Below are 10,250 nucleotides of genomic sequence, written 5' to 3'. Positions count from 1 at the left end.
ACCGGTTTAGTAGACTGCCTAGGAAAGAATGGTAGGATTAATATGCAGTTTAGGTGAGGATTTCTTCCCTTTTGAAACAATGATTTGGAATTAGAACACTTCCTTTCTTTCTGAGAGTACTCAGTGTTAGGAATTTCAGTACAACACAGTTCATTCATCTGAATCCATAGTGAGATAGCCTGTTACTAATGGTACCAATGATATGTCCAGAAGTACAAGTCAACTGCTAGTCTGTTTGCCCAAATACATCGTTAATTCCTCTATAAACTGGCATCTCTCTGTTCTCTTTCTGTAAATTGCTCTATTATGAAAGAACTGAAATAAAGCAGAGTGCTTTGAGCCAGGCTCTGTGTGCTCTGGAAGAGCTCCGCCTGCTGACACACGGTGACAGTGCCTCTTCACTGAGTACTTGACAAATGTGCTAATATTTAGATTCAAGTTACTCTGATTTCACCTCAAATTCAGTCCTAATTCTGTGCCATTAATGAGAAAAATTCCCAAATCCTGCATCTTCCCCAGACTATTGGCTATGTGAAATCATTTTCCACGTGGATTTTGTCAGGCTGGGGGTTCTTAGCGCCGGGCTGCAGAGCGCACCCATGTGCTAGTGTTTTGTGTCAGCTTTGTTGAGTGCTCTTGCGTTTTTCCAGCAATGGGCTTTGTGTATTTGTTATTTCTTACCTCTGTGCCTGGTTTATGTCTGCTCAGCTAAAGAGCTAATTATTAATCATCGTGATTTTAAAATAAATTATATAACTCCTAATTTTACTGTTAGATTAGTTGTATATTCAACAGAAGAAAGAAACCGGGGCTGCAGGTGTAGTCTTTAGGAACCCTCAGGCATTGATTGATACATTATGCTGCCTTTGCTAGTTTTGCCTCTGTAGGAGCAGTAGTGGTGCATCAATTGGCCTTTTATTATCTGACTAGTATGGTAAAATTGTTTAATGTGGAAAAAAAATTGATTTTAAAGTTCAACTTAATGATTACAGGTGTCTGAAGGAAGATCCAGCAACAATGTCTTTGCTACAGAGGAGTCTGGATCCAGAGAAGACTTTGGGACTAGTGGATGTGCTCTATACTGCTGTGTTTGACATACACAGGTGGAAGGAAGGAAGGTACATCTCCTCTTGAGCGTCATGTTCTACTTGCCTAGTTTAAACAAAGCCATCATTGTTGAAAGATCTGTACTGAGGAACTTGATAGTACTGGTTCATCAGAAGAGGTCAAACTGAGAGCAAGAAATTGGTAATCTACGTAGGTACCTTGAGGGTACATACAGAGATACAGCAGTCTTTTAAAATCAATCCAGCAGCTTATCCAAGTGGACAAAACTATTTGTTTCTCTCTTATAAAAATACTTGATTTATATTAAATTAGTCTCCATTTAGGTCTTGAAGCACAGTTAAAATTTCTTAAGGAATGGAAAGTAGTTTACTAGTTAATTACCATTAATACTAGTAATAATTTGCATTATTACCATAAGAAGTAGCTGATGAACTTGGCAATCTTTGGTTTTGTTTCTTCCACTAGCTATTACCCAAATGTATATCACTCAAAGTACAAACTCAGTTATGTATTAGGTGGTTTGATATATTTGTTTTTGTTGATGCAGGGAGCAAGCTTTGCCTTGTATTCAGATCCAGTTACAGCGTGAAATCTCAGACTTTGGGAATCCAGTTGACTTGCCATCTGGAAATGGAAGCAAATCTTCAGGTGGTCTGCAAAAGACATTCTCCAAACTGACTTCACGGTTTACAAAAAAAACTTCCTGCACCAGTACAAGTAATACTGGAAGTTATTCAATCCCCAATACACCTTCCAAAAATGTCTTCATAAGTTCCAACTCAGAGGAGAAAGCTAAAATGCCCACTAACGTAGACGCACGGTTACAGAGCATTTTGAACATTGGTAATTTTCCTAGGACTGCAGATCCACTGCAGTCAATTCAGAGCACAAATAATCAGCTAGTGAATGGGTTTCTAGTTGAAAGACGGGACAACTTCTTCAAACCAGATGACGGCAAGGATGACAAAGGTATGAATTTACCAACTGACCAAGAAATGCAGGATGTTATAGATTTCTTGTCTGGTTTTAACATGGGCAAATCCCAGCAGACTTCTCCGATGGTGAAAAGAAGGAACTCTGTTGCATCCTCTACAGCGACAGAACAAAAATCAGGAACAGTACAACAGCAACCACAATCTGTCTCTCATACGCCACTGCATCCTTCTCAGCAAGGCTTGTCCCAGCAACAACAGTCACAAAAGCAGCAGCAGCAGCAGATGCAGTATTACCAACACTTGCTTCAACCTATTGGACCACAGCAACGTGTACCTGCCAAATGGCTGACCAATTCTTCGCAGCAGCCAGCCCAGGCTGTTGGAGCTGGATTGTCTCATATAACCCAGTGGAACAATCCTGGTTTTTCAGATTTAAGCTCTGATTTGTACAGCTTGGGTCTTGTAAGCAGCTATATGGACAATATGATGTCAGAGATGTTAGGACAGAAACCACAAGGACCTAGAAACAACACATGGCCAAATCGTGACCAAACTGATGGAGTGTTTGGGATGTTGGGAGAAATCCTGCCTTTTGACCCCGCAGGTGCGTGTCTTCTCCTTTATTATGTGTTTTATAAGGGTCTTTTTACAAAGAATACTGTTAAATATTGCTATCCATAATGGTTGTTTCCCAGTGCTATCCACCAGATGCTAGGGTGCTTACAAAGGCAAGCAGGTATTTATATCTACACTTTTTCTCTTTTTTAACAGAAGGTGAACTAAAGTACAGGCAGCTTTCATTAATAAATGAGAATGGGAACAAATTCCTTGTTTCTTGTCCCAGTTGTAGTAGTTCTCACTTTTCCTGTATGGACCACGTCACAGTACTGAAACAGATAATCTTACAGGTGATGTTACTCCTATTGTTAATTTGTAAAATTGTTTAAAATCAAACTCTTGAACTTGGGTATTTTACCTCTCCCCAGAATGACCCTTCCTACTCTTTACCAGTTTTGCAGTCTGGAGATACAGCTGGATTGTATCTTTCCCATATCCCTGCATTTCCCCTCCATTACTGTGCAATTCCATGGGAGTCATCCTGGTTTGTGTTCTACAGCTCTTACTGCAGTGACAAGCTTGGATGCCGAAAGACAGAGACGAAAGAGCAAATGCCATGTGGTTTGCCAGATGTGTTTCAGCCCCCAATCAACTGTAAATGTAGAGGGATTATTGTCAAAGATAGTGAGATAAAATTTTATAGCCATAAGCAAATAGCTAAAGACTATGAAATGGACTGTAGAGTCTAAGAGGAGATAAATGAATTCTTCTGATAGTAGTACTAAGAACAACTTACAAATCTATTACCTCCTAAATATAATTTCTGTTGGCCTGGAACATAGCTGTAGAAGCTGGAGGGAGGCAGCACTGGAACTAACAGGGAAACTTTTGTCAAACCATGAATCCATTTCCTGCGCTCATTTGCACACGTGTGCGTGTGTGTGTGTTAGGACTGTGTAGACGTCTCGGAAACCAGCTCATTTGACTCATAATTTTGATAGTTATTTTGTCAATTTAGTTGATAAACTAGTGGAGTTTATAAGGGAAAAGTAGGCATCATAGTTATGTTATCGAAAGCTTCTTAACACTTTTAAGTCTGAATTAGCATCATCTTATTTAAACATACTTATGTTTATACTTAAGGATTATCGCAGTCTTTAAGGAAGAATAAAATCATTTTCACCGAGCACCAAATATATGTATGTGTAGCAAAAAAAAAAGCATGTATACAAAGGACTGGCATTTTTAGCATTTTGAATCCATTTTATTTCTGTAGCATTTTCCTTTCAATCTTCATAAAGCTACTTGTTTTGTTCCATTTGATACGATGAATATCAAGGACTTTGAAAGCGATACTCTGAAAAGATGACTTATTCAAGTTGATAAATGGTGCTCTGGGGGTTAAGATCTATGTTTCTGCAGTTGAAGTGATAAGTAAACTATTTTTCACAGATCTGGGGTTTAAAAAACCAAACCCAACAAAAAAAAAAAAAAAAAAAAAAAAAAAACCACAACACCAAAAAACCAAACAAACTAAACCCAGCCTTCCAAGCAAATAGATTTTGCCATTGGAAAGATAAATCTTCTTCACTTGCCAGGTTGAGCTGTGATGTAGGAATTTTCAATTTAAGCTCTCATTAGTGTCGTGTAGAAAGCTTTAAAACATGAAACACTTTCATTTCCAGACTTTCTTAGGACTTTGTACATTTTTTCATTTGAAACAAATGGCATTACTTTTTAAATAAATATTTTTAGAGCCTGAAAATAATATCTCTTTTCAGATGCAAATCTGCTAATTAAGAATATATAAAATTGATGGCTTTTCATGTCAAAGCCTTAACTAGCTACCCAAAATGTATTTTGCAGTACTCTTATCATCTGTAAGAACTTAATGAAGGAATGTTGGAGTAAGAACTAGTAGAAAGAACACTGATACCTCCAGGTCTTTTGAATTACTTTCACAGATGTGAAAGAATGAAGTAAAGAAATGTATCTGATATAAAGCTGTTTACCTGATATGGTTTTTATTGAGATAAAGATTAACACAAGTTGCTATTTTGAATATCACAGTAATTTAACACTTAAGGCTATCCACAGGAAAAGAACCAGGAGGCCCTTCAGAATCTACCTAGAGTCTGTCCTTAGGCTGGAGGATCTGGCTAGCTTCCAGCCTCATCTTAAATTGACAGTAAGATATTTGTCAAAAAGAACAAGTATTAGGGGGAGTACTTTGTTTCTGCTGTCAGATAGCTCTGTCCCTTGCTTATATAATAAAGAATGTATAGAAACAAAGTTATTTTCTTCATTGTCACTTCAATTCGTGTCCAACAAAACATTGTGGAGCTCTTTTCTGAATGTGCCAAGTGAAAGGGAGGAAATTCTTCTTCTAAATACTGAATTGAACGTAGGGAAGCCATCGCATGAAAGACTGATTTCTGCTTTCTGAGTTGTGGATACATATTGGATGTGCTTCACTCTTCATTTAAAACTGAGACCAGCGAACCAGCAGCTCTGTAGTTCCTGCTGCAGTTACTACGGATGCAGTCTAGACATTTTCCATAAATCCAGTCAGATTGCAAAGTATTCCCTCAGAGGAAAAAAATAAAAGGGGCAAAAAGGGAACAGAAGCTGTGGAAACTCAATTATACTGACTCATAGCAGCATTCTTTTTGATACGTGAATTATTTGCTTTTTGCTGTGTCTGCTCAAGATCATGCTTATCACTTCTCAGATGCTTGGGACACATAAAGGACTTCATAGGAATGGAAGAAGTTTTATTTTTAAGAATGACTGCTTTTTTCTGTAAATACCCATCTTATTCTAAAATATTTTGCAGGTCAGGATCAAAGTGTTTTTGAAATTGTTGTCTAGTCTTTGTTGGAAGTAGACAGTTTCTGGGCTGTATGTTCTAATACGATCAATCTGAGATTCTGATTTCTCAAAGTAAGCTGGATCACAACATAGTGAGAAATCACGTTACAGTCTGGAATCGACTATAATAACTGGTGTGTTCTTTTTCTCTGAGCTTGGATAAATTTACAGGCTTTAATTCCATCAGTGTCTGCTGATGAGATATTGGACCTTTCAGCGTATAGACGGGATCATAGTGACAAATACTGTTTCCCTGGTGGAACATAAGAGGCAGGTGCATTTCCATGTGAGAATTATTATCCACCATGTATGGATGGTGTGTATCTACTTTTTAAAAAGCATTTCCCATTCAGTGCTCTTCACTGCTCCACAGAGATATCAACTGTTGTCTGGCATTTATTATCAGCGAGGGAATTATTTTCTCTTGTAGGGTATGGTCAAGCCTAATGGATTAAATGAGGGGGATAATTGCAGTAGAAATAGCTGAATGTCAGCAACTGACTTCTTGGTTTCTCTTACTCAGTTGGCTCTGATCCAGAATTTGCCCGCTATGTTGCTGGGGTCAACCAGGCTATGCAACAAAAAAGGCAAGCACAGCATGTCCGTCGTCCAAGCAACACACGTAGCAACTGGCCTCTTCCTGATGATCCTCATAAAACCTGGCCCTTTCCTGAGTACTTCACAGAAGGGTAAGAGATTGGACAGGCTACGTGGCTTTATTGTGTATGAGTCTATTTTACGCTCAGACTTGGCAGAATGTGGGAATACTGGGTGTTTTTTACGATTGCTGCTGCATCTGTGAAAGCTGCACTTCATTACGTCAGGGGTGAGAAAGCTGAGCCCTTCCTGCTTCACTGATACTGAAGCACTGACATTTCTTTGATGTCTTCTTCAGAGTGGAACGTGGACTGGTTTTGACTTGAACAGAGGAAATAAAGAATTTATAGCATGGATTATTTCAGAACAGTTTTCTTTTAGTATTCTGAAAACCTTTACACCCTAGTTTTGATGACAAGTGATGCTGTCAGAGTTGCAGTGCCTGACTGAATTCAGCTTTCCAGATTTTAGCCACTTAATCTTGCTACTATAAGGCAGGCACCTTATAGCATCTAGGTTAGTAGTTCTTCATCTCTTACAAATCATAACTGTTTATTACAAGAGAAGTGTTTCTCAAGATTCTCTGTCCATTTGTCCATAACGTAATAGCTGTGACTCTCAAGCTGGCTTAAAACCAATAGGACAAGTATGTGTTCTAGCTCAGTTTTGCAATGAAAAAATAAAGTACTTCATGATTCCAAAACTAAGCATCACTTGTTTCTCCTTTCTGACAAGAGAGGCACTTTTAATTTATATAATTATTTTAGTAAAATATATATGAAGTGACTGTAACAGACAAAGCAGTTGATGTGATCACTCAGAAGTGAGTGAGTGAAAGTATTTGTATTACTGCTGGATTTTACTAAAGTACTGAAATTTCTTTGTGCTCTGAGGTATCACCTGTGACAGAGGTTCAGCGTAACTGACTAGGGCGTACAGGCTGGACCAGGCACTGTAAATACAACCACTAATACAACTTTTTGTCTTGCAGTGATGTGACAAGTAGCTGGTCTGGTACTCAAGGAGATTCTGCCAGCTCAAGTGATGAGACCTCTTCAGCTAATGGAGACAGTTTGTTCTCTATGTTCTCAGGGCCAGACCTTGTTGCTGCTGTAAAGCAGAGAAGGTGAGCAAAATGAACAGAAATACATACTGCTTCCTAAGATCCTTCTTTTTTGATAATTTCATTTGAGTAGCCATACAAAGGAAATTCCTGCAAATTAGACGAAGTTACACGAACTATCAGTTTGCGTGCTACACTGATGGTATGGATCAGTATGTGATGTATCTGACTTCAGTGCTAGGGATTCACAAACTGAGTTCTCTTGGTAGATGTCTCCTTAAACAAACCAGCATCTCTGCAAATAGCCAGTTGTTAGCTGAAACTCAGTATGTCTAGAAAAGATCTGATGCTCTCCCTCTTCCAAAAGAATCTGTTTTGGATGCTACTTCTTTCTAAACTACTGAGCCATTAGAGATCATCTTGGAATTGGTTTTCTAAACTGTAGACTTCACTGTCTCTTTGTCATGCCCACAACGTTGTGTGTTTTGATGCCAGCAAGTTCCTGTTTCCTGGTTTCTACTACAGCTTTGTGGCACTCAAGAAAATACTGCTGAGAATGTGTAGACTTTTGTCTCACCCTGCTTACCACCGCTGCTTTAATAGTTGTAAATACGTGCCTATAGTCCTTTATTTCTGACATCAGGAAGAGGCTTCATTGCATTCATAAATAAGCTTAGTAACTTAAAAACTAAGCCAGGATTTCCAGCTATGAACGCTTAAAAGTAGTAGCATGAATTACAACAATTGCTTTTTGCTTTTCTAAAGGGTGGAAGCTGGTATCTTTGGAACCTCAGTGATTCTATAGTAGAGAGTAGTTAAGAATAATGAAAGGTACAAGATGAAGCATGAAAACCAACCCCATTCCAATCTGAGATCATTCTCTCTAACTATTTTTCAGAGCCTTTTCTAAAAACACAATAAGCTAGTTTTGTGGCCAGATAGTCTATTTTTGTTTAGACCACAGAATAATTCAAAGTCAATACATTTAGATACAAGATTGTCTGTCTGCTTTTTGGTGACAGGAGAGTCAGTGGATGTACTGCCAGTTTCTTGCAGATTATACCTGGGTAGCTATTTTTATATGCATTGCCAGAAGGGAAGTACACTGGAGTTGAAAACAGTGAGACTAAGGCAAGCAGGTTGAAAGGAATTGACCAAAAGAAGAGCTGTTTTCTGAATCTTCACGCTTACCAAGACAGAGGGGATAGACACTGGGCTTCAATAAATGCTGAATTGAAATTAGTGGAAGAGAGCTGTCTAATAACCAGTCAAAGCAAAAGTAGTAATTATTTGTGTTTTTAAAAAAAGCAGCAGGGAAGGAACACACAATAAGCACATAATGGATGAATTAATCTGCCAAGCCACCAGATATCTAGAGATTGATCACGGAGCAAGAAGAACAAAAGCCTGTGCTTTATGTAGTGCTCTGAAGAGAACAGCAGAAGGAAGTTTCCAAAGAGCGTGCTTCATTAAATAAAAACTCAAGCTGAAGTAACAGCACTAATGTCTTATGTTACTTTTAGGAAGAAAAACACTCTGTGAGCAAGGGCCTGACAAAATACCATAGGAAAAGCTATATAGTAAGAGAAGGCAAAAGGGTTGAGCATTCTAAAGCTGCTCTGTAAAGCACTGCTTACGTATGGAGGACTGATGATTGGAGCATGGTGGGTTTTTTTTTTAATGAAGGTTGAAAGGATAAAAGATTCTGCTTTAATCTAAACCCATCTACCTCTTCCCCCCATAAAACAACCCAAAACCAGAAAAAAACAAACTTCTAGAGTGCACATGTGGTCAAGGACTCCTATTTTGATAGTAGGTATTAGGTTGCACATTTAAACCAAAGGTATAACATTTTTCCTCAGTAAAGTCAGTGTGCTTCAGCAGATGTTTCACTTGCTCAACTGTTTCTTTTGTCTTGTCTGTAAAGTTATTTCAGAAAAGGTGCTTTACAAAAGCAAGCAAATGAGAGCAGATAACAGAAGATAAAAAGCACTTTCTGGCAGATGTCTTCAAAGTGGGCAAAAGACTAGTCCGTCTTCCTTTCACCTCTAGAAAAATGTGTGCGTGTTGCTGAAGCTGTAGCTCTAACAACTACTGCACTCCAAAGCCTCTGACAGTATTCAGTAGTGAATTTATTTCTGCATTGCTTCTTTTCCCTGTACTGAGCAAAAATACATGAAACAAGATGAAACATCAGTACACGTTCTAGGCTGTCAAGTAGGACAGACTGAGACTACAGAATGGTGTATGGCAGCAGTGGATTTATGTGGGTGACTCATTAAAAAAAAAAAGTAGTAAATGTCATTCTTTTTTTGGGCAGAAAACACAGTAGTGGTGAACAGGATCCTAGTACACTACCATCACCACCCCTTCTTTCTGCAGCAGATGACCGTAATCAGGTAAGCTGAAAATGGCTTGGCTTAGTCACTTCTCCTGTTTGCATTTTGGGGTGGTTTACACTGGGAGAACAACTAGAATAGTATCTGTATCTCCAGATTGCTTACCTCAGCTAAAACCCCAGACCATTTGCACTCAAGTAGTGCCAGATGCTTTTATCAAAGTTACCAAGTTTAAATATTAAAATTGGACATCACTTTTTCTTTCCCTTGTAGCAGAAGTTATCACAAAAACAAAGATTTCAAGTGGAGAGGCAACACAGTCAATCTGAATTGTCTGTGCTGAGAAAGCTAAAGGATCACGAGGTTTATTACCTGTCTTGCTAGAAATGTTGACTAAGAGCAGGGATACTATGTGTCAGGCAAATGTGCTGGTGTAAATTAAAAGGTTTTTCAATTGGCAGATATTTTAAGAATTGAGGGTGCTCTATATATGCATCAATTCTGCTTTCAAACATAAATTAATCTTCCGAAAATGTCTTAAGGAGGGGATAAGGTGCTGTGTTAAATACTGACTCAAGAAAGAAGTGTTTGGTATTAAGACAAAACCCCAAACACCCCACAACCACCCCTCCAAACCAAAACCAACTAACTGTGTTTCCTCAGGATAATAAAACCAAAACCTGGCCTCCGAAGGCCCCCTGGCAGCACGCATCCTCTGTCACAAACACGCTCCCCAGTCAGAGTACGTCCCTGTATCCCATGAGCAGCCCGGTCAGCCAGTGGAGCGACACGATGCAGATCCTCCAGTCCCCCATGTGG

The 10,250-nt window shown here is 38.8% G+C and overlaps 1 protein-coding gene across 1 annotated transcript in view; it reads left to right on the top strand.

Moving 5' to 3' along the window:
• Window positions 1-992: 992 nt before the first annotated feature.
• LOC104523789 (uncharacterized protein KIAA0355-like) overlaps window positions 993-10,250 on the top strand; it is a gene marked incomplete at its 5' end in the record, with an annotated part of 9,797 nt that continues 539 nt past the window's right edge. Inside the window, 6 exon segments of the mRNA XM_010166479.2 lie at window positions 993-1,118; window positions 1,616-2,607; window positions 5,956-6,121; window positions 7,021-7,155; window positions 9,413-9,491; window positions 10,095-10,250. Coding sequence (XP_010164781.2) covers window positions 993-1,118; window positions 1,616-2,607; window positions 5,956-6,121; window positions 7,021-7,155; window positions 9,413-9,491; window positions 10,095-10,250 — 1,654 coding nt within the window.

This window comes from Antrostomus carolinensis, unplaced genomic scaffold (genome assembly GCF_000700745.2).
Source record: "Antrostomus carolinensis isolate BGI_N321 unplaced genomic scaffold, ASM70074v2 scaffold31604, whole genome shotgun sequence".
Lineage (NCBI taxonomy): Eukaryota > Metazoa > Chordata > Aves > Caprimulgiformes > Caprimulgidae > Antrostomus > Antrostomus carolinensis.
The sequence above is the reverse complement of the archived record's forward strand: the minus strand, read 5'-3'. Positions and strand labels throughout refer to the sequence as shown.